The 24,708-nt window shown below is 50.6% G+C and overlaps 1 protein-coding gene across 1 annotated transcript in view; it reads right to left on the bottom strand.

Moving 5' to 3' along the window:
- Nucleotides 1-4,260: 4,260 nt before the first annotated feature.
- Nucleotides 4,261-24,708, bottom strand: part of FBXL16 (F-box and leucine rich repeat protein 16) — a 204,189-nt gene continuing 183,741 nt past the window's right edge. The window contains exons 6-10 of the mRNA XM_014597494.3: nucleotides 13,856-14,574; nucleotides 10,787-11,295; nucleotides 8,288-8,372; nucleotides 6,972-7,035; nucleotides 4,261-4,607 (exon numbers count right to left, since the gene is read on the bottom strand). Of these exons, the coding sequence (XP_014452980.1) occupies nucleotides 4,459-4,607; nucleotides 6,972-7,035; nucleotides 8,288-8,372; nucleotides 10,787-11,295; nucleotides 13,856-14,560 (1,512 nt within the window). The 5' untranslated portion in view covers nucleotides 14,561-14,574 and the 3' untranslated portion in view covers nucleotides 4,261-4,458. The remainder of the gene's footprint in view (nucleotides 4,608-6,971; nucleotides 7,036-8,287; nucleotides 8,373-10,786; nucleotides 11,296-13,855; nucleotides 14,575-24,708) is intronic.

The raw sequence follows: 24,708 nt of genomic DNA, 5'->3' as shown, positions 1-24,708 counted from the left end.
GTGTCCAGACATAACCATGAGAAACTACGGCACCAGGTCAGCAATGAGCAGGGGAGCTGCTGTCTGAGGAGCTGCGGTTCCTCTCCCCTCAGTGGTGGAAGGACTGTATGGAGAAGTTAGGCTCTTACTCAAGGCCATAGCTGAGTGGATCATTCAGGACTGATTACTTTAGTGGATGAGCTTGGTGCTAATTGGGTTGGGATGAATTTTTCTGCTTGTGGAACAACACATTTAGTCACTGCTCCATGGAATCTGGTTTGCAAAATCTGTACCCATGTAGGACCACTTGTTTCTGCCCTGGCTGGAGAAGCCTGACTCTTAGTGGACGTCTTGGGCTAACGCTAGCAGAAAGCAACTCAAAGGTGCATTTTCTGTGAGCATTGGGAAAGATAAGCTGAAGATGTACTTTCAGTGCAATTCCATGCTACAGATGCCCAAGCATACATGCATGCAGGGCACCAATGTGAGAAAGACACCAATGCTGCCAAAACCAACCTGCATGACTATCCATGGAGAAAGGGTTTTGCACCACTTGCCCAACTCTGCTCAGGACCAGTTGTACCTCTTCCAGCTTTGTGGAAAGCTCCCATCATCATCACCACCACCTCCACACCCAGTGTGTGTTACTTTAGCTCTTCCTAATCATTTCTCAAGGGTCACTTTTTCAGTCATGGATTTGCCAGCTGACTCAGTCTGTGCAGCCCACCACCTAATAAATCCAACTGATCTGAAAACTGTGCCACTAGCCCAGAACCAGAGACCTTGCTAGATCCAGAGGAATCAGTCCCAGCTGGCAATGAGGTCTCCATAACACCCTTTCTACTTGACCACTTGGATTCAGCTAATTAGCTTTTACCCATTTATGCCTTTCTGGCCACTATTAAACAATGCTATCCCTTACCTGCCTTTACTGCAAGGTCCTTAGGGAAGGAACTGGTCTGGTTTGCCAAGCATCATGTCCATTTATGGTGCAAAATAAACACTTTAGAGAACAGCTGGCCAGACTACTTCCCAGCAATTCAAGGCATTCCTCCTCTTCCCAGGCTGGGTTCACTGCCTGCCACAGTCTCCACAGTCATGCCAACCAAGTGTCAAAGCTACGCATTCATCATGCCCATACCACAAGGCCACCAGACTGGCTACCATGGAATAACCCTTATGAAGGATATGGGTCTGGTAGTGATGGGCTGGGATGTCTATGAAGAGGGAGCCTTGGGGCTAACAGAGGGTGCTCTAGTGGTTACCATCAGAGAAGAAGCAAGATAGATAGGAGTGTTTGAAGGCTGCATCCACACTCAGGATTCAGGAAGATCTCCCGCTAGTAAGATCTATTGGGGAGCACATGCATACACTGACCACTGGCTTTGTAACAGCCTGTCATCTACAGGCCTGGTGCTGGCCATTGATATGATATTCTTTACCTGAGAGTCTCCTTCCACTAAATGGCAAAGAGACCATCTACATCAATGTATGGCGAGATGTTCAGCTGTCTTAAGTTCTACCATTCAGCGCTGCAGCTATGCATTAGGGTATCCTGCAAGAAAGACACTGTTAGGGGTTCTGCAGTAAGATGACCTTTGGGCCAGAACTTCAGTTGGTGTAAACTGACCCAGTCTGATTGCAGTAGTGCTCTGCTGGTTTACACCAGTTGAGACACTGAGCCTGTATTATTTGCTTGAGTTTCCTATGCAGTCCTGACAATGCCTCATCAAGGGAACCTTCAGATAACTACTATGGCCAGTGTCCTTCCCAGAGTGATGCCTGCCCTGAGGATGGGGAGGTCCCTGACTGAGGTCAGAGATGATGCAGGCAGTGTAGAAGGTGCTGATGATGCTGGGAGGACTTATAAAAGAGACATACAGAGGTCCCCGCCTGGTCTCTTTCTGCTGGTATCAGGGAGATGGCTTCAGATGCTGGAAGAGCTACAGTGGCTTTGTGTCCTGAGGCTGCTGCTTCTGTGCAGCATGTTCCCATTTTCCATAATATGGGAGCTGAATGTGTTTTGGCTTTCAATTGCAGCAGGGCTGGCGACTGCTGAGGTACCTCTGGACTGAGAGTCTACTCCCTACAGAATCACAGGAGTGTCTCTGCATGCTCACCCCCTATCCCTGGAGAACCACAGGCTCTTCTCTCCATCTCCGAAGCTCTACCCAGCTGGCGGAGTCTCCACAGTCCACTTCCGTTCTGGTCGGAGGAGAGAAGATACCACCAAGTGATAGGGCAGGCACCTCGCATGGTACGGAGGTAGCAGAGACATCCCTCGGAACAATTAAGCTCAGTCTGTTTGCATGTGGGTGCAGGAGATGGGAATACATGTATGTGTGTGCATCCTGGGGCCAGTCGCTCCACATGGGGCTGGAGGTGAGTCTGGAGAGGGCTTCCTCCAGACTCACCCAAAGTAGTGAATTGAGCAGAGATGTACAGGCTCTAGAATGAGCAGTGACGGAAATAGAGCCTGGCTCACCATGACCTGACCTTAGTACAGAGGCAATGGCTCTCCCTGGCCCCTACTTTCCTCTCCCCCACTTTCCCTGCAAATAACCTACAACAAAGTAAAAGGTTTCATTACCAGATGTAAAGACATTTCAGCTGCTGAGACTTTGCTTGGGTGGACAGCATGGTTCAGCTGGGACCTCCTCCCACATACCCCTGGGATCTGAATGTAACTCAGGAAAGAGCCTCCAAGCACTCCAGATGCAGTGGGAGAACTGGATCCTGCGGGTGGCGTAGATGAAAATGGGGGAGGCAACAGTGAGATGGGAAGGGCCCCCCAGAGCCAGGGCACAACAGTGGGTCAAGATGGGGCCTGACTAAAAACAGTGTAGCAAAGCCTGCTCAGCTGGTGGGAGCGGCAATGCAGGGAAGGGGAAGGCAGGGTCCCAGGTCTGCCTGGTTCACATGTTTCTGGCTTTGACTCTGTCTGCAACTGAGCTGCCCTCAAGCTGGACCTTTGGGGAATAACACAGGGGGGCTTATGGCACACTGCAAAGAAAGCAGGAGCCAAAAGCTTTCTCTCCTCTTCCCAAGCTGCAGGGAGAGAAGGAAGACAGCTGAGGGAGGCTCCAGGCAGAGGTGGGAGTGAAAGGAGCTGTCTCAGGTTCCCTTGTCTGAGAATATAACTCACAGTGAAACCAGGACTCCAACGCATGAACATGGATGGAATGCAAAGCCACACCAGCTTCACACTGGAGGAGACAACTGGAGCTGGGCAAGGGAATGAGAGGGGAGCTGCCACCCACGGGCCCTCCCAGTGCCCACGCGTTCCAGGACCTACCTTACCACAAGACGGAAGCAAGCTAGCATGCGAAGGCTGCAGGCTGTTCTGAGAAGAACATCTTATTAACAAAATGAAAAGAGCAGTAGGCGACCGTCCACCCCAGGCCACATGACCTTAGGGTTGTTGGGTGTTTGGGGAACAGGGGTGTGTAGGGGGAGTGACAACTCAGCTGGGTCAATTTGTTTGTTTCTCAGGAAATTTGCCCATGGATCTGTGCTTCCGATGAAGACAAGACGATCACGGTCAACGTACCAGCTTCACTTCCTGGAGCAAAAGGAACCCAGCCTGCCAAAAGTCTCAGGATCGGGCCCTGTGCTTCTCTTTCACAGCATTAGTCGGTTTATTTTTTAAACGCCTCCAGCACGGGAGACCTGCAGCATCCCGTCTGAGGAATGAAGAGACAAAACAAGAACCCATGGCATCAGTTATTCTGGCCCTTCTCCTTCAAGTCTCTTTGTCCCTCAGGATCCTCCTCTTCCCTTCTTCACCTTCTGGTTCAGCTCCCAGCAACACCGGACATTTCAGCTCCGGGCTCAACCATGCAATACCCAGAGGAAGGGCTTCAATTAGACCCCACCCCAGACTCACCTCTGAGCCCACCCAGAAGCATGGGTGGAGCGGGTGGAACTTCTACTCTCCATCATGAGAGACATCCAGACGGAAACCACGTGAAATCCAGCACTGAGGGGGAACGGCACACAGGGTGTGAGATCACATGGTCCTGGGCCAACTCATCAATTTGCATTGCTCTCTCTCTCTCTCTCTGTCTCTTTCTGTGTCATTTGTTTAGCTTTATTGTGTTTTGTTTTGTTTTGTGAGTTGTTTTTTAAGTTAAAATCTTTCAGGACAGACCACTACAAAGACGACAGAGATGATGGAGGTGTGGGAAATTTACAAACCTTGCAGAGGGGTTCTCTTGTGAAGTCTGCGGCATATGAACAGACAGAAGCCTCCTTTCATTGAGAGAGCAAATCTCAATCTCCAGGCACTGTCACCGGGTGTGGTGATGTGAATAATTCTGGTTTGTTTTACACGTGGTGGTGGAGTTAAGTCGCCAGTGTCTTTTGCATCTCTCAAAATAGAAAGAAAGAAAAACAAACAATCGGATGACTCTGGTTGGTCGGTCAGTGCTGGATTGGGATTGGAGATGACTCCAACAGTTGGCCAATCCTGGGGACTGCTTATTCGATTACCATGCAGCACGGCAGGTGCTGGGAGAAATACTTGAAGAGCTCTGGGGTGGCACCAGGGCAGTTGGTCAGCTCCAACTCCTCCAGGTCTTGAAGCTGGACAAGGCCGGAAAGGCCTGTGGTGGTCAGGAGTGGGCAACCTAAAACCAGAAGGTGGAAACACCCAGTGAACAAGAGGAAACCATGTAGACCCTGTGGGGTAGGGCTGGACTCCCAGAACTCAACCATCCCTTGGCTTTGGTGGTGACATTCTTGGATCATGACACATCTCAGTTCTGCCTATGGCTCCATCACAGCATAGAGGCCTGTGGAGGCTGCCTGGGGTCATGGTGCTGGGTTACAGCTGCCATGCATGTTACAGCTGCATAACAGCTGTACCATGCTACCCCACTGGCAGACAGCTGGACCACTCTGCTTTTTGGACCTCATTTATCTGCCTCCATCTACTGCATGAGACAGGGCCTGGCTCTGAGCTCCCTTGGGCTGAAGGAACTCTAGTGATATTAGTGTAGTCGTGCTGTACTTGCTCCAGTAAATGACTCTCACACCATTTGTCCCTGAAGGATGATAACATGGAAATTATAAGAACTGAGGTGATTAACAGGAAATGTTTTGTGCTGTTTACTGCTTCAGCCACCAAGGCTAGGATGATGTGAACACTTGGGAGGGACAGACGCTTTTCTTCTTATAGAAACCCAGCAGAGGGGGCAGTCAGATGAGTCACAGAGTATGAATAACCCGGCTGAGCACATGATATCTCTGTAACTGTTCCTCTCGAGTGTCTACTTGACAAAGGACAGCTCCTATTTTAGACCCAAATTTACCATCATCCCACACCTGATTGAAGTGATCTCACAATGGTGGTTGTAAATGATTTATACCAGGAGTGCTGACTCATGGAAGCAAGAGACAGACAATTATTTTTATGTTGAAGAAATGGATCAGAGGTAGTTCCCAGCTCCCCGGAACTATTAGCTATGGCAGGCCTCATTCTGAGCTTTTAAATGACCGTCTTTCTCACAATTGAATCTGGGACAGGCCAAGAGAGACATCCATAGCACAGTACAGCCAGTGAAATCATCAGTCCACTGAAAGGGAATGGATGGCAGGATTCTTCTGGATGAGGTATACACCAAAAGAATGTCCACATTGCTTCTGGTGTGACCATGTTCAAGTGTGGATAAGCTGCACCTCTGCGCCAGAACCACTCTGCATGCACTTCTGACCTCTCAGGGCATGTCTACCTACACCCACACTCTTGGGGAGGCAGACCCTGCCCATCCCCCCATCTACACATGCCCCACCCAAAAAAGAGGCAGTAAAGCCACTCCAGGGCCTGTTCTTGAGACCTGTGTTTTCAGCATGTTTGAGGGCTGCAAGAGATGCCCCCAGCTGCAAGAGATGCTTCAACATCATGCTCCTAGGGTTAGTACAGGCACTGGGGATACAGTGTAATCACACCCTGAGGTTCCTCAGCATCCCTGGGCCACCTGACTTGCAGCCATTCACTGGAGGCAGCAGAACAACTCCTGATTTCCAGGGGTGGAAGTGTAAAGAGAATCAGGATCCACACTTCTCCATCAGGCTTTCCCTAGGAACTGATGTATAGAAGGTGCGGTCAAGTGGTGAAACAGGGAACATGCCTCTAAATCACATCCACACACAACCACTTTGACCTAACTTTTTCAGTTGACCCATAAATGCTTGGAGGTGACTTGAATTGGGCGCTGGCTTGACTTGGGCTGTCAACGGAAATGGGACTCCCAGGTACTCTAAGAAGTGGTTGGTAAATATGCCTGGAAGTCTACAAGGAGTAAGAAAAAAGTGAAGCACTCTTCTGCCTTTGAATGTGTGTGTGGAGTTGCTACTGAACTGCAGGAACCAGGCACCCCCCAGGGTGGTGGGAGGGACGAGAAGCCACACATCCGGCAGTGGGATTTGTCCTTCTGAGCCTGATTTCAGGCCTACAGCTCTCACTGATTTCTCAGCAGCTCTGGCGCTCAGTCTCTCTGTGTCTGCAGAGGACAAGAAACACTGTTCCCCAGCCTGGTAGATGCTCTTCAGTGCCCAGAGAAGCATAAAACATGACCCCAGGAAAAGTGAGTGGAGTGTGAGAAAGTGATGCAGCTGACAGCACAGACTACCAGGGGGAAGGTATCTCCTGGTTGTTTGGCTTGGCTTCTTCTTCTTCTCTGCCCTGTTTACTCAGCTGAAAAAGCAGGGAGCAGGAGAAGACAGCACATACTCAACAGAGGCCTCTGTGCACAACTCCATTGCACCAGCCACTTTTACCCTTCCCCAAACCATTCTAAGTTAGAAAAACACCCTCATGTCTTGTATCTACACTGTGTCATGAGCCAGTGGCATCCTCATGGGACACTGCTGCAAGACTGGGATGTCCCTGGGCTTGCCCACACAGTCTCAGCCCCATCCCCCTGCTGGGGCTTCCACCTCTCTAGAACCAGGTCTATCAGGTCATGGACAGATCAGTATTTGGATCTCACCAGCAAGAGATAAGAGGCGTAAACTTCTCATGCCCAGGAGATGCTTCAGGCCAAAGTCTTGTACCTAAAACAGCGGAAGAGGCAAGGCCCCAGATCATTAATACAGAATGAGCAGGGATCTACTTAACTCATGGTGAGACAAAGCAATTTTCATGGCTTGGTTGTGGCATGAAGAGCCAATTTCCTGGTGGCCCCACATCCCACTGCTGACTGGTAGAGGGGCATTGGCATTGCATTAACTTTTTTTAAAATGGCACTGAAACATTTTCACTTCACTGACTGGCACCTTCACTTAATCCACATCACTAGCAGACAGTAGCTCTCAATCATGTGATTTATGGCTGCAGTGATTATTGCATTGTCTTTGTATTGTGGTAAGCATTGGGACATTTTAAAACAGCATATTATACGAAAAAATATGCTGGGGAGTAGGTTAATGTCGCAGGAAATCACAGCCAATGCAATATTTCCTGGCAACTGTGGACAATGCTGTTTTTTGTCATTTCTACGAAAACCACAAAACTGCAAATTAAGTAGACCCCTAAGAATGAGCTACATTTGGAAAGATTCACTGAAAAAAGCACTTAGCAGCTACCTGATTACTTCTCTTCCCTTGCAAGGCAGGGCAGTGCTCATGTCTCCCCTGTGGCATATCGCTGGGGAGTTTCTGGTTGTGGGCTTGAAGGTGTAGTGCGTGAATATTTGCAATAAATGATCTTTTGGTAAAAGAGTCTTTTGGTAAACAACTACTTGCAAATATAGGGAACAAGGCTTGAGGGCCCTGGAGCCCCTTCCAATCTGATGTTCCTCAGAGTTTCATACACAATTCAGCCCCACCACTCCGCTTTGAGACAGAGAGCATTTGACTTCATCTGAGACACCACAAGTCTGAGAGAGTGGAGAAGAGACCCTTCCACCCCCATCTTCTGACTCCCACATCTTGCTCTAGCTTACCAGAACCGCTTCCTGTCACATACTCAGGTTTCTTACATCATTACATGCTACCTGAATGTGTCCAGAGCCACAGGAACTGGTTGTGCTTTGCATCAAAGGCCATGTATTTTACAGGCTTCCCACAGAGATGTTCTGGAGGAGTTGTATTCACCCCAGCAATAGCCAGGTTCAGCCCCAGGCTTGTTGTACAACTAGCAGCACAATCACATTATTTATGCCTTACATGGATCACAAAACTCAGTAGCCAACCCAGCCCTCATATAGAGAAAAGGGAAGTGGGAGAGATTTACAGAAGAACCACATTCCATCTCCCTTCTCAGAGAGGTTTCCCTAGTTGGCTCTGTCCTTTGCTGTTCACTTACCTGGCAGCACCAACGGAGGTATAGGCTCCTCAGAGATGACATGGTGGACAAGTAACTGAGGCCAGTATCTGTGATCCGCACGCACCTGCAGGGAAGAGCACAAAGATCACAAGGAAGATGCCAGAGCACAGGGGGAAGGAGTCCTGGCGTCTTCTACATGCAGTTCCAACCTCTTAAACTGGGTACTGGGTGTTAGCTGGCAATGGGCTTGCAGGGGCCAGAGGGAAGGAACAGACACACCCTGACTGCTCTCTGATGAGAAAATATCTGAAGAAGAGAAGCCCTCCCTGTGGGCTGATACACAACCAACAGCAAGACCTTCAGCTTCAGATGTCCTCAGTGTGCTGAGTGTCTTCCTTCTCCAGCACACCCTCACCTCCTGCTTAAGAGAGTAACAAGAAGAAGGGAACCAGACAGCTCAGGAGACTGATAATGAGCTATGGAACCTTTTGCATCTAGGTCACTGCTGCAGTACTCGTTTAAGTGACCGGGAGTAACTATCACTGGATGCCGGTGTACATGCCTCATGGAAAATGAATCTCACACGTAGGCGTGCGTCCATGTCATCAAAGCCACCACCGGAACTGGCTGTGTCATAAGAGAAGCTCAGGATGGGGCAGGCATGGGGGCCAACTTCCATATCGACATCCAGCAGAACAGGGAGTGGGCACAGTGGAGAGGGAAGCTCTTATGGATGCTGCCCAGGTATTACCTGGTCTGGGGGTAGATAAAAGATTTACTGCTTAGCACTGTCATTCCAAACCCTTCCATGCAGTGCTCAATTTGGTGAAACATGCCACTGGCCAACAGCAGCCTCAACACTGCTACACTCCTACAGGGACTGGTGTGAATTTAACAGCTCTGAGAGTGTGGAAAGCAGGAATCTGTGGTGCTGTTCCCACAGATGCTTGTATGTCACTAGAGGGCACCACATGCCACAACAAGTACAATGGGAAAGAACACCAGGTTCTCAACTGACACTGCAGAGAGGGCCAGATCCTCAGCTGGGGTAAACCCATGCAGCTCTGTTGACTCCTATGCCATTTGCCCTGATTGAGGATCTGGAAGGGAGGGAGGGTAGGAAAACAGTACAATCCACATGAGGCCACAGAAGATCAGATGCTCTTGGATCCATTACTTGGACTCCCTGACATCAACACTCTGCTCTGCCCACTTTGATTGGCACCTCCATGTGGAAACCAGGTGGAGGTGCCCTCAGTTCCGTATATGATCCTGTATTTCTACAGAACGCTGGCACCACATATTTTGTATCTTCAGGCCTGGCCTATGTCCTGGCTGCAAAAGGTGCTCCCAGGGACACTGCCCCACAAGGGAGCTCTGTCCCAAGCTGGGAGACAGAAACCAGTCAGCCCAGAGTTGCAGGCAGAGCCAGTGTTCATCTGCCCTGTTCCCTCTCCTGCCTGCCTGGGACAGCTCTCTTGGTGCCAGATGCAACCTCCTCCCTGGCTTTGCGCAGGAAGGCAATGAGGAAAAAACAGCACGGAGTGGCAGAGACAACGGGGGAAAAGGGGCCTCTAGGCACGCAGCCCAGAAGACACACCATGTGGAAGAGGCAGAGGAGGGGCAGTGGGAAGGGAGCATTTAGCAAGCTGCTAGCTAAAATCATCCAGGCCTGCTGAAGGGCTAGAAAGGGTGGAGGCACACAGAAGGTGATGATTTAGCTGGTGTAAATCAGAATGGCTCCACAGAACAGAGGCATGGCATTTATACCAGCTGGGGGTCTGGTTCCCAGTCCCCAAAGACACTGAGCCAATGCCAGCACCATGGTGCAGATAGACCCTTTGCTCTGAGTAGCCCTTCCTGGCTCAACCTCAGCAAGTTCCATTCCCTTCCCCTCCACACTCCCCATTGCTTTTCCTCCTGGCTCATTCCACTTGCAGGTGCTGGGCAGGGACCAATGCATGGCACTGACCCCATGTTAAAGGACAGTTTCAGTTTTTGGCCAACCCCTACAATGCATCTCAAGCCTTTTCCCATGTGCCACCAGCCTCGCACTCCTGTGGTGACTGTGGGGCATCTACAGCCTCAGCGTACCAGTGACATGTCAGCTCAGCGTTAAACAGGAACGGAGCTACAGGAGTGCTTCTCACCAAGATTTCTAATGAACAGCTTTCCCCAACTGTGTTTTTGTGTTTGCTGCTCAGCAACATATAGAGGATATGTCCCTGCTCCCCTAGTCCCAGCCTCTGCCAGCAGGCAGCACTGTAAAGAAGGGCATGACAATGTTACTCTAGTGCCAGGCTGCCCCAGCAGGAGCTGCTGTAGGGAAAGGAACAGGGGGACTGTCCACACCGGAGCCCCAGCTACTCCAGCCAGATGTCTCTCAGGCAGACATCATAAGGCGTAGGGCAGGAGGCTGTGCAGCAGGGGAGGTCCCTGTGTTGACCATCCTGGTCTCTGCCAGGAGGAGTGTTCCACAGATCCCACACACTCTGCCTCCCCCAGTGGCTCCCAGGCAGGGCTCTGTCCCCCACCTACCTGTCCAGCACGAGTTCCTCCAGCTTATGAAGGTCACAGGCTATGTACTCCAGGGCCATGTCAGTAATCCGAGGGCACCAGGACAGGTCCAAGCTTCGGAGCTTCCGCAGGTTCTCGGCCACCAGCTCCACCCCATCGTCAGTCACCTTGGAGCAGCCAGAGAGGCTAAGCACACTCAGGTTGGGCAGGCTGTGCACCATGTTGACTACCCCGTGGTTAGTGATCTCCCAGCAGGAGTTGAGGCGCAGGGTGTGAGTTGTATAGCCCTGCTTGGCGGTGAAATAGGCCAGGGCTGTGTCCGTCACATGGTACGCCTGTAGGTTCAGCTCCGTCAGGTTGGGCAGCAGCTGGGAGATGGCAGCGATGGCATCGTCAGCCACGTTGATGCAATCACTGACGCTCAGGGAGGTGATGCGGGCATTCAGGCTGGACCAGAGCCCGGCTTCTGTGAAGTCATTGCAGCCAGAGAGCTCCAGTCGCACCACACCCTGCATCTGCTCCAGCATCACCTGCCAAGAGGCAAGCGGTCAAGCCCACAGGCAGGAGATAGTCCCTCCTCCAGAGAGATCTCAGCAGCTCACACCTACCTCTCTCTATGCCAGTGTCTTGACAGAGGTCTCCACAGCCTCTCCATCATTGGAATCTATCCCACCTTCTTCCTTTCTCCCCCCATCCCTTCCACAAGTACTTCCTTCTTTCTTTTTTTCTTCCATTTCATCTCTCTTTCTCTTTCCCTTATGTAGTTCCTCTCTTTTCTCTACCTCCACCCTCTTTAGTCTACACTGCAAGGCATGCTGGTGAGGACAGATTATCCCTCGACAGCCACATGATAGTTGCCATTTTGGCTGACTGACCCAGAGCCCTCCAGAGCTAAAGGCACAAGCGACTATGATTTGGATTGAAGAACCAACACTCCTGAGCTGCAACAGACCCTCCTCCTCTGTGAAGTGGGCACAGATAGGGATCTGGAGCATACTCGCTAGCAGGTTAGGCCAACACCAGTGATGCAGACCAAGTTCACTAATGTGGGGTGTAGAGACCTGCATTCCCTTCTGAATTCAGACCAATTTGAGGGCCTTCTGAGTGCTCCAGCATGGCTAGCTCACTCCAGCTCCAAGCCTGTGTCTCAGGAAAAACCCTGTGTGAGGTTTGGTGGGAGCTAGAAGAATCCAGTCTGGCATGAAGAACTTGATATTCCCATAGGCACCACTGGCAAACCAGATGGCTCTGCCAACAATGCAAGCCAAGTCTGTGCAACAGCTTCAAGACACGCAAGCTCTAGAAGAACATCACACCTCCTTTCAGCCCCAGCTATGGAAATCCCAAGGACCAAGGCCTCTGTAGAGATGCTGGTCTTGAAAGCAATGTTTCAGCCTGGTCAGCCTTCATCAGAAACATCAATGCCCCATAGCCGAGCTTCCAGCACAAACCTTAACTCTGCCCATATGTCTTCACCCAGTCAGCGGTCAGAGATCCCCACTGCTTCTCAAACTTTCACCAGATAGCTGCATCTTCAGATAGCCACCAGCCCTATCTGATACTCCATCCACAGTGAGGGCTAGTCACCCATTCTCCAGATGTCCATACTACAAGTCAGTCACAACAGCTTCTCACACTTTAACCACCCCTGGTGACCAAGTGTCAACACCCTGGCTCATCTGCTAGCCCAGCATACATCTGGATGTTGTCTAGAGATTCACCTCTGGTTTCCATTCTGTCCCACACACCTCTGCAAGGAGACTCACTCCCCAGGGAGGAGGGAATGGGAGCCCTTCTTGGCAAGATGCAATTTCCACTTTCCACCAATATCCCCTCCTTTGGGTTAGTCCCACAATGGAGCATCAAGAAGTAAGGATGCAACCAATGCATATTCTCTTCCTTTGGCTGCTGTTTTATAATAGCCACCAGCTCCCCCTTTGCTTACAAAACCTAGAGAGGCTTTCCAGCATGGCATTCACCTCGCAGCATCTGTTTCAACACCTAGCCTTGCACCTAGCCTGTGGAAAGGGTGGATTGGGCTTTCCCATCTCACAGCTAAAGAGATCCATGTCACGAGCAGGACAGACAGGTAGTATTGATGAGGGGTCTCCTGGTTGTAGAGGCAGGCTGGGATGGGGTGAACATGGGGATGAGTTATGGTTGGCCTTAGAATCTTTTGGGTATAACACTGTAGCACACTGGAATAGGGAGCTCCCAGGAGACAATGCCTGTAAATTTTCTCTGCATTGTGACTCCAGAATGAAATGAACTGGGTTTTCTCTTGCACTTGCAATGCAAAAGGGTGACAAAGACAGCAGCTACAGAGCCATCACTTCAGCAAGCAGAGAGTCTGGGATAAGCTTGTAGGTTAGGTTCAGGACTGCCCTTCATGGTTTCAGTTCCCACATCTGCCACAGCCTTCCTGGGCAATCTGGGACAATTCATTCAATTTCCCTATGCTTCAGTTCCCCCACACTGAACTGGAGCTACTCATCCTTCCCTTCCCTGCTTGCCTCCTCTAGATGGTGAGCTCTTTGGGGCAGGCTCACCTTGTGTACATACAGCTCAAATCTTGATCAGGGCCTTTAGAAGCTCATTCAAGAATCCTCCTAAGAGTTGAGCTGTGGTGCGAGAACACCAGAAATATCCTGCTCATTTCCAGGCACAGCATTACCAGGGAGATATCGACATATTGGATGGAGTTCACAGAAGAGCAAAGGGGAAAAATACCCTCTATCTGGGTCTGGAGGGAACTGACTCACAAGGAGAGATTGACATATGAGAAATATATATAGTTTGGGTAAGTGAATCATGACAATGAGTGCTGGAAGCTGTAAACACCAGAAAGGAAATGGGAGTGATGGGAAAGTGTTTCAGAAGGAAGGAGAAAGGTGTAGCATTGGGAGAAATGTCTGCAGATGGAGATCTGGGGGGATCTAGGTGAGGCTGGGGATGTGCTAGTAGCTCTACTGTTTGGGACATTTGTAACCCACCTGGACAAAGAATCACGAAAGACACAACTGGGTCACACCCTGGGAGATGGATCAGGCAGGACAACCCAGCAGGCACGCATCATCCCCAGAGACCTACCTCAAGTCCTGCATCTGTGATAGTCGATCTCTTAAGGCTCATGGACTTCACCCCTTTCTTGGACAAGGGGTAGTTGTCAATGAACTCACAAATGTCCAGGTCTGAGACTCCCACCAGACAGAAGCCATCGAAGCCCCTGATGGCAAAGCCCTGTAGGTTGACAAACTCCTTCTCACCACTGGGCAGGATGTTGTAGAGCTCTTTGGTGTGCAGGACGGGTGTGAGGCCTACCCAGAACTTGGACTGGTAGAGGACCCGCCGCCATGCTTTACACACTTGGGCCAGGATGCATTTCTCGCAGGCTGAAAAGTACCAGAACAAGCGGTTAAGGATCTTCTCATCCACAGCCAGCTGCCTTTCTGTGGGGGAGCCAGAAGCCCTCTCTGGGGAGGAGTGCTCATTTGTTGAGGAGGCCTCACTCGAGTTCAGTCCCACCACAGAGGTGCCAGAAGGGGAAGACACCCCTGCCAGAGTTGCCAAGGACAGCGGTGATGCCAGGCTGGATATGGGCAGGTCACTGTGATTTGATAAGGCTGGGCTGATGATAGCAGGCATGGAAGAAGGCTGGCATAGGCGGTTTTTCACTGCTGGGGTCCCTTTGGTGATGCTGGCTGAGCCAAGTCCATTGGGCTGGGCGGGAATCTTCACCAATCCATTCCGGGGTAGGCATGGGGGCTTCGTGTCACCGTTACTCTGGTTCGACATCTTCTAAGGTCACTCTGGAAGAGAACAGGGAGAGGTTAGGAGCTGGCTGGCCTACCCACCATGGCATGTGCCTAGGGACCCTGATAGGAGGAGTAAGAGTCTAAGACCTACATGGAAACCCAAGGCAACTTTGGATGTGAATCCAGGTGAATCCCTGTGGACTCTACAGAACTTCTCTTCCTGCTCACTGCATATATCCCATCACCATGGACCCTCATTGATAGACCTGCACCTTTGGAATATCTGAGGCTCTTAACACTGCACATGGGACATTTTTATAAGAATAAGCTCAGTGCAATAAAAGTGCCCCTGCAGAACAGCTGGCATTTTTATGCTCCACACCTGTAGGCACATGGACAACTCTCTCAGCTGAAAGAATAAAAGGTTTAAAAATGAACAAACAGATTAGGGACTACTTAGAAAAGCTGGACATGTACAAGTCCATGGGGCTGGATGGGATGCACCTGAGGGTGCTGAGGGAGTTGGCTGATGTGATTGCAAAGCCATCATCTCTAAGAACTCATGGTGATCAGGAGAGGTCCTGGATGATTGGAAAAGGGCAAACATAGTGCCCATATTTAAGAAAGGGAAAAAGGAGGATCCAGGGAACTATAGACCACTCAGCCGCACCTCAGTTCCTGGAAAAATAATGGAGCAGGTCCTCAAGGAATCCATTACTAAGCTCTTGGAGGAGAAAAAGGTGATTAGGAACAGTCAGCATGAGTTCACCAAGGGCAAGTCATGCCTGACCATCCTGATTACCTTCTATGATGAGATGACTGGCTCTGTGGATGTGGTGTGCCCAGAACTGAACACAGTACTCCAGATGTGGCCTCACCAGAGCTGAATAGAGGGGAATAATCACTTCCCTTGACTTACTGGCAACACACCTACCAATACAGCCTAGTATACCGTTAGCCTTCTTGGCAAAAAGGGCACACTGCTGGCATATATTCAGCTTATTCATAGATTCATAGATGTTAGGGTTGGAAGGGACCTCAATAGATCATCGAGTCAGACCCCCTGCATACGCAGGAAAGAGTGCTGGGTCTAGATGACCCCAGCTAGATGATTATCTAACCTCCTCTTGAAGACCCCCAGGGTAGGGGAGAGCACCACCTCCCTTGGGAGCCTGTTCCAGACCTTGGCCACTCGAACTGTGAAGAAGTTCTTCCTAATGTCCAGTCTAAATCTGCTCTCTGATAGCTTGTGGCCATTATTTCTTGTACCCCCGGGGGTGCCTTGGTGAATAAAACCTCACCAATTCCCTTCTGTGCCCCCGTGATGAACTTATAGGCAGCCACAAGGTCGCCTCTCAACCTTCTCTTGCAGAGGCTGAAAAGGTCCAGGTTCTCTAGTCTCTCCTCGTAGGGCTTGGTCTGCAAGCCCTTAACCATACGAGTGGCACTTCTCTGGACTCTCTCCAGGTTATCCACATCCCTCTTGAAGTGCAGCGCCCAGAATTGCATGCAGTACTCCAACTGCGGTCTGACCAGCACCCGATAGAGGGAAGTATCACCTCCTTGGATCTATTCGTCATGCATCTGCTGATGCACGATAAAGTGCCATTGGTTTTTTTGATGGCTTCGTCACACTGCTGACTCATGTTCATCTTGGAGTCCACTAGGACTCCAAGGTCCCTTTCCACTTCTGTGCCACCCAGCAGGTCATTCCCTAGGCTGTAGGTGTGCTGGACATTTTTCCTCCCTAGGTGCAGCACTTTGCATTTCTCCTTGTTGAACTGCATCCTGTTGTTTTCTGCCCACTTGTCCAACCTGTCCAGGTCTGCTTGCAGCTGTTCCCTGCCCTCCAGCGTGTCCACTTCTCCCCGTAGCTTTGTGTCATCTGCAAACTTGGACAGAATACATTTCACTCCCTCGTCCAAGTCGCTGATGAAGACATTAAAGAGTATCGGTCCAAGGACCGAGCCCTGTGGGACTCCACTGCCCACACCCTTACAGGTCAAAACCGACCCATCCACCATGACTCTTTGGGTGCAACCCTCTAGCCAATTCGCCACCCACCGGACTGTGTAGTCATCCAAGTCACAGCCTCTTAACTTGTTCACCAGTATGGGGTGGGATACCGTATCGAAGGCCTTCCTGAAGTCTAAGTATATGACATCCACCCCTCCTCCTGTGTCCAGGCGTTTCGTAACCTGGTCATAAAAGGAGACTAGATTAGTCAGGCATGATCTGCCTGCTACGAACCCGTGCTGGTTTCCCCTCAGCATAATTTTTCCTGCCGGGCTCTCGCAAATGTGAGCCTTGATAATTTTTTCAAAGAGTTTGCCTAGGATGGAGGTGAGACTGACTGGCCTATAGTTGCCCAGGTCCTCCTTCCTCCCCTTCTTGAAAATGGGGACCACATTGGCCCTTTTCCAGTCCTCCGGGACTTGGCCCGTGCGCCACGAGCGTTCGAATATTCCCGCCAGTGGCTCTGCAATGATGTCGGCCAGTGCCTTCAGCACCCTTGGATGGAGCTCATCCGGGCCTGCCGACTTAAAGGCATCCAGTTCTTCCAAGTGACTCTGCACCATCTCAGGGTCTACGCATGGTAGTCTGGCGCCTTGCTGCTGCCTCTCTACAACCCCAGTGAGAGACTTGTCATGCCCCTCGCTTACGAACAGTGAGGCAAAGAACTCGTTGAGGAGTTCAGCCTTGTCCCCCCTGTCCGTCACCAATTGTTTCTGCCCATTTAGCAGGGGTCCTATTCCTCCCTGGGCCTTCCTTTTACTCCCTATATATCTAAAAAACAATTTCTTGTTGTCCTTTACTTGGGATGCCATCCTCAGCTCCATGGTAGCTTTGGCCCGTCTAACTGCCTCCCTACAAGCGCGAGCAGAGGAGGTATATTCATCTTTGGTGATCTTTCCCTGTTTCCACTTTTTATGTGCTCCCCTTTTGGCCCTTAGGCTGCCCTGGATTTCTCTGGTCAGCCAAGGAAGCCTCCTGGCCCCTTTCTCTCTTTTTCCTCACATCGGGATCATCTCGCTTTGTGCCCGAAGGATCGTTTCCCTAAGGCACAGCCACCCTTCTTGGGCTCCCATCACTTCAAAACTCCTACTCTGCAGTGCATCCTTGACTAATCGCCTGAGTTCATTGAAATCAGCTTTGCTAAAGTCTAGCACTTTCACCCTGCTACTTACCTTACCCACTCGACGTCTTATGGTGAATTCTATTATTAGGTGATCACTGTCCCCCAGATGGCTACTGATCTGGAGGTCCCCTACCATGTCATCCCCCGTTGCCAATACCAGATCCAGTATGGCATTCCCCCTAGTGGGACTGTGTACCTCCTGCGTCAGGTGGAGGTCCTGTACACAGGTTAGAAACCTGCGTGAACAGTGGGACTTTGCTGTCTGCGTCTCCCAGCAGATGTCTGGGTAGTTTAGGTCCCCCATGACTACCGCCTCTTTAGCTTTTATGGTCTCCGAGAGCTCCCTCAGGAGCCCCGAATCTATTTCTTCCCCTTGGTGTGGGGGTCTGTAGCAGACCCGTACCACCAAATCCCTTTCTCCTTGCCCCCCATATAGCCTAACCCACAATCCTTCTACTTCCTCATCCTTTGATTCCGTCTTGATGAGGGTTGATGTATATTGCTCATTGACACAGAGCGCAACCCCTCCCCCTTTTTTTCCTATTGTCCACTGTAAACCCCAGGTCCTTTTCCACAGAGCTGCTGCCCAGCCAGTCAGCCCATAGCCTATATCGGTGCATGGGATTGTTCCATTCTAAATGCAGGTCTTTGCACTTGTCCTTGTTGAACCTCATGGGATTTCTTTTGGCCCAATCTTGCGATTTGTCTAGGTCCCTCTGAATCCTAGCCCTACCCTCCAGCATATCTACTACTCCCTGCAGCTTGGTGTCATCTGCAAATTTGCTGAGAGTGCACTCTATGCCATCTTCCAGGTCATTGATGAAGATATTGAACAAAACCAGCCACAGCACCAACACTTGGGGCACTCCACTTGACAGCAGCTGCCAACTAGACATCAAGCCATTGATTACTACCCTCTGAGCCCAATGCTCCAGCCAGTTTTCTATCCACCTTACAGTTCATTCATCCAGCCTGTACTTCCTTAGCTTGCCTGGGAGAATGTTGTGGGAGACTGTACTGAAAGTCTTGCTAAAATTTTCAAGGTACACCCCATCCACTGGTCTCCCCACATCCACAGAGTCAGTCATCTCATCATAGAAGGTAATCAGGTTGGTCAGGCACGACTTGCCCTTGGTGACCAGTTCCTAATCACCTTTTTCTCCTCCAAGGGCTTAGTAATGGATTCCTTGAGAATATGCTCCATGATTTTTCCAGGGACTGAGGTGAGGCTGACTGGACTGTACTTCCCTGGATCCTCCTTTTTCCCTTTCTTAAATATGAGCACTATGTTTACCCTTTTTCAATCATCTGGGACCTCTCCTGATTCATAGTTTCATAGTTTGTAGAGTCAGAAGGGAACTTGACAGATCATCAAGTCCGACCCCCGGCCATGGCAGGAAAGAGCACTGAGGTCAAACGACCCCAGCAAGGTGTTCATCTAGTCACCTCTTAAAGACCCCCAGGGTAGGAGCCAGCACCACTTCTCTTGGAAGTTGGTTCCAGATCCTAGCCGCCCTGACTGTGAAGTAGCGCCTCCTGATGTCTAGTCTAAATCTACCCTCTGCCAGCTTGTGACCATTATTTCTAGTCACTCCTGGGAGTGCTTAGGGGAACAGGGACTCCCCCGATGCCTGCTGGTCCCCTCTGACTAGTTTGTAACAGGCCACTAGATCCCCCCTCAGCCTTCTCTTGTGCAGCCTGAACAGGTTCAGGTCCCTTAGCCTCTCCTTGTAGGGCCTGCCCTGCCGCCCCCTGATCATGCGGGTGGCCCTCCTCTGGACCCTCTCAATGCTGTCCACATCCCTCCTGAAGTGCGGTGCCCAGAACTGGATGCAGTACTCCAACTGCGGCCTGACCAGTGCTGCATACAGGGGGAGGATCACCTCCTTGGACCTGCTTGAGATGCATCTGTGGATGCATGACAAGCTGCAGTTGGCCTTCCTGACTGTGTCCCCACACTGTCGGCCCATGTTCATTTTGGCATCAATAATGATTCCAAGATCCTTTTCTGCCTCTGCACTGACAAGAAGGGAGTTCCCCAACCTGTAGGTATGCTGCTGGTTCTTCCTCCCCAGGTACAGCACCTTGTAATTGTCAGTGTTAAAACCCATCCTGTTCTCATCCGCCCACCCCTGTAACCTGTCTAGGTCCAATTGCAGCCTATTCCTCCCTTCTAGCGTGCCCACATCCCCCCACATCTTAGCGTCGTCAGCAAATTTGAATAGGGTGCTTTTTACCCCCTTGTCCAAGTCACTGATGAAGATGTTGAACAGTGCGGGTCCGAGGACTGAGCCCTGGGGGACCCCACTGCCCATATCCCTCATGATTGTCATGAGATTTCAAAGATGGTGGCCAACGGCTCTGCAATCTCACCAGCCAATTCCCTCAGCACCCTTAGGTGCAATCCATCCACCCCATGGACTTGTAGATGTCCACCTTTTTAAAGCAGTCCCTAGCCTGTTCTTTTACCACCGTTGGCTGCTCACCTCCTCCCCAAACTGGGCTGCCTAGTGCAGTAGTCTGGGAGCCGACCTTACCTGTGAAGGCTGAGGCAAAAAAGGCATTGAGCACGTCAACCTTTTTTTTTTCTGCATCCTGTGTCACTAGGTTGCCTCCCCTATTCAGTAAGGGACTCACACTTTCCCTGAACCTCCTCTTGCTACCAACATACTTGTAGAAATCCTTCTTGTTACCCTTCATCTGTAGTACTGTGTTCAGTTTTGGGGACCCCACTACAGAAAGGATGTGGACAAATTGGAGAGAGTCCAGCAGAGGGAAAAAAAATGCTTCAGGGGCTGGGGGACATGACTTATGAGGAAAGACAGAGGGACTGGGTTTATTTAGTCTAAAGAGGAGACTGAGAGGAGAATTACTAGCAGTTTTCAACTACCTGAAGTGGGGTTTGAAAGAGGATGGAGCTAGACTGGTCTCAGTGGTGAAAGATGACAGAACAAGGATCAATAGTCTCAGGTTGCACTAAGGGAAGTTTTAGGTTAGATATTAGGAAGAATTTTCTCACTAGGAGGGTGGTAAAACACTGGAACAGGTTACCCAGAGAGGTGGTGTAATCTCCATCCTTGAAGGTTTTCAAAACCTGGCTAGACAAAGCTTTAGCTGGGATGATCTAGTTGGGGCTGGTCCTGCTTTGAGCAGGGGGGGTGGACTAGATGACCTCCTGAGGTCCCTTCCAACCCTAATTTTCTATGATTCTATGAGAGCAGACTGGAACACTTTCCAGGAATACACAAATTGTAGCTCCCAAGTCTTTGACTCATCACCTGTGGCTTTTTGCAGAAAATGAGATCAAAGGTGTTTCTCCAGCATGCACCAGGCATGGCTCTCCAGCACTGTGAATGGTAGAACACATGCAGCTATGCTTGGGCGATGCATGCAACTGCAGTTTCTTTTGTGAACTGGAGCCTGCTGGCTACAATTAGCTGAGAGTTGTGTATGTTGCTGTTGCTCTTTGGGTAACAGTGAATGCTCATGGGGCTTCTAAGCCAGCCAGAATTGAGCATCGCTGCTTCTGATGATTTCACCAGGGAAGGTGAGAAGAGATCTTACAGCTGCAACATGGTGATTAGGGAACTAGCCTACCACATGGGAGGCCTCAGTGCAAGCCCCTGCTCTGCCATCTAGGATGAAGATCTAAAAGCTGGACAGTGTACTGAGCAGCTGTCTCCCTTCCCACACTGTTGGGCCCAGGCTCTGACTGGAACTGGGCATTCGGGCACAATCCATTTGGGCACAAGGGCTTTTTTGTAATTTCACTGCAAAATTAAAATGAAATGCTCAGCTTCTGGGAGCTGCCATGTCATGGCCTAGCTTCCACTACCAGCCATGTGCTCTAGTGGTCTGAGCACAGGCCCAAAGTCCAGTGAGCTCCAATCCTGACACGCTCACTATGCTCTTGAGCAAGCTCTGTCACCTAGTTGCCTCAGTTTCTTCCCATCCATGAACCAAGACACATAATTATTAGGGCAGTGGAGGAGTGTCAGAAGAAGAAACTGAGGCAGAGAGGTCAGGCACCTTTGAATGGCCCTAATGTCAGGTCTGGCAGTCAGGTGCTGCTGTGTATGTACTGAGGAGCAGAAGTCCACTACTGCAAACTGCTACAGCTTCACTGATCCTAGAGCCTACAGATTCACTTAAACCAAAGATCCACCCACATCATCTTAGCAGCCAAACTGGCTACTGTGCTACACCAAGTAGCATGGTGCTGTTTGAGGCATAGAGACACTCACTGCAGCTGATGGTGTTGTTCACTGCAGGAGGAGCATCCAGCAAGGATGGACCAAAAACACCACCCATTTTAGTGTTGTTCCTATAGCCCTGCCCTGATTGACTCCCATCATTAGAGTACCCGTGAAGTGCAGACTTCCCTCTGAGGAAAGCCCTGGCCTCACTGTAATGCCAAGGACAAAGAGGGGGCAGGTGTGGGATGCAAGGGGCTGGGATGGAACAGTCAGCACCTCCGGGAATAAGCCCCCATGGTCTTTCTGTCACTGCGATTTATCCCAGCATGTGCCACAAGAGGCCGCCGTTCTCCTCCGCACATAAACAAGCCAGTGCAGATCAGTATGAGAACAGGCACAGTTCAATCCTTTATGGCTGTAGCATATGGAGCGCCGGGGGGTGCAAGCTAGAAGGGTTTGTGGCTTTGGGAGGTTTCTCTGTCTTAGTACTTATACAGCCCTCATCATCTTCACACCTGAGACCCACAGGCTGAGAGCTCAGGAGTGGAGCCAGGCCTTCCCCCACTCTCCTGTCCTCAGCTCACCCCGCTGAGCTCACGTGCCAGAGTGGTGCAGGCTCCTCCGTCAGCATGCAGAGCTGGCATAACTCAATTGCGTGCTGCACCAGCACGATGGAGACTACAAAGACATAAGACAAACTCCTGCCTCCCCAGGCCCTTGGCAGGACTGCAGGGGAGGAGTTTAGTGACGAATCAGGCCTCCAGCAATACAGCCTGGACCCCACATCCCTGCTTCTTTTCAGCTAGCTGAAGGCAGGACTGTACATCCCTGTTACTAACCCCCAATTAACAAAGCTGTAAGCCCTGCCATAAATGCAAATGCACGCCTGTGGTTCCAGTACAGGCTTGACAGCATCGTCCTAACTCCTTCTCAGACATCTATCCAGTGTCTGACAGGCCTCTGACATCAGGTCACCACCTGGGCCCACGTCCTAAATAACAAGAGTCTCAGGCCTCCATTTGGGTTACAAAATGCACCTTCTGGAGGAGCACAGCGGAGGGGACTGGCACAAGGGGCTATGTGGAAGGAAGAAGAGAATTGCTTATCTCATTTAGACATGAAGGGACTAGTCCTGCTCCCTCCAAAGTCAGTGGCAAACCCCCTTGGGCTTTCTCTGTCCATACCAGAGCAAAATGAGTGCACAGGGCCAGCTCACAATTGTAGTTGCAAATCTGAGACACACTTGTCCCACCCTGGTGCACAGGTTACAGTCTCCTTCCCTCCCTGCTGCAGGTCCCCTCATGAATATTTGTTGGGGGGATAAACACTGTGGGTGGCCACCAGGTGAGAAAGAACAGGACTGAAAGCCAGGCCCCACTGAGGCCACCAAAGCTTTGCCCTCAATAACAGCAAAGCCAAGATTTCACCCTGGATGCTGAATTATACTTTAAACCAAGGCCCCTTCACACCACTCTGGCAGTGGGGAGTGGTGAAAAAACAGGTGGAAATGCAACTGACTACTGAGTTACACAAATTAGCAGCGTAAATGGGCCTTTGGATAATGAAAATCTGGCCTGTCCCCAGTGTCAGTGACAGGCCAGGGCACAGGACTATGGAGAACAGGCCCAATGCCTTGAAGATGAAGAGTGCCCACAGCTGTATTAGCTGGGAATGAACAGAGATTGGCTGTGAACCTGCAGGGCACCAGCTAAAAGCCAGGAGTATCCTGCCCTGGGCATGCTAGTACTTTGCTGTACCTCAGGGGATGTTTGCCCCTGGTTAAGAGGCTACTGGTTAAGACCACTGCTATATGGCTTCTAGCATCCCAGAGGCCTTATCCCTGTCAAGCGCTATAGGCATCTGGGAGCTATATCAGCTCGGAGCTGCCTGCCTGGAATGCTGGAAGAGTGCTGTTCTGAATGTCAATCACCCAGGTGGCTTTACAAATGAATAAACAGGCATTTAGTTTAGAAATGGCTTTAATGGGGAGTGTGTGGTTAGATGCCAGGCAGTGCTGGGGGGGACATGACAGGGATGGTGGGAGCAGCATTTTGTTACTAACACTTGTTTGTTTCCAGGCAATATCCTGCATGGAGCAATGTCCCAGGTTTGTCTTTGTTTCATCTGATTTGCAGAATCCCCAATTCCATGTGATGGGATTGCTTTGAGAGCCCTTCAGTCTTCTCCAGATGGAAGAGCCTGCCACGAGCACTTGTCTTCCAAGAGAAGCCTGAAGTGTATAGGGCAAAACGCCAGCTCTGGGGTGGAATACACCAAGCATTTTAACAGCTCACCGCGACGCTACCGGTGAGTGAGATACAGTTGCAGGGGACTGAGGTAGGCTGGATGGAACTGCCCACACCCAAACAGATCTGTTTACAAATGGAAATGGATATGGCCAGCTCCCAGCCTCCCACCTCCTGGGGCTGCTCTGAGCCTTAGCTAGTTACCACTTAGCTAAAGACCTCAGCATCTGCATTACTATCTGTGTCTGAATCATCCAGTCCCAGAGGATGCTCTTGTTACTAAGGCTGGCCCCATGGGCAAAAGGTATTCTGACATCCCTCAGAGTACAAAGAGGGAAAGTCCCTAGTCTTTAAGTATGGCAGCATAGGAGACAAGGCCTGGAACGGACCTTCACAGGTCATCAACTCCACCCCCTACTCTACGCAGGGTCGGCCTTGTCTAAACTATCATATATAAGTGTTTGTCTAACCTTAAATGCTGTCTAATCTTCACAGCTACCAGGCACAATGCCCCCAACTCCCAAGAACATCCAAACCTGCCACAGATAATGCAGGGGGTCAAGGGCACTGTCCATGTCCTGCCACTGTAAGGACAGGAAATAGTTTG

Source organism: Alligator mississippiensis, chromosome 13, assembly GCF_030867095.1.
Source record: "Alligator mississippiensis isolate rAllMis1 chromosome 13, rAllMis1, whole genome shotgun sequence".
Classification (NCBI taxonomy): domain Eukaryota; kingdom Metazoa; phylum Chordata; order Crocodylia; family Alligatoridae; genus Alligator; species Alligator mississippiensis.
The sequence above is the reverse complement of the archived record's forward strand: the minus strand, read 5'-3'. Positions and strand labels throughout refer to the sequence as shown.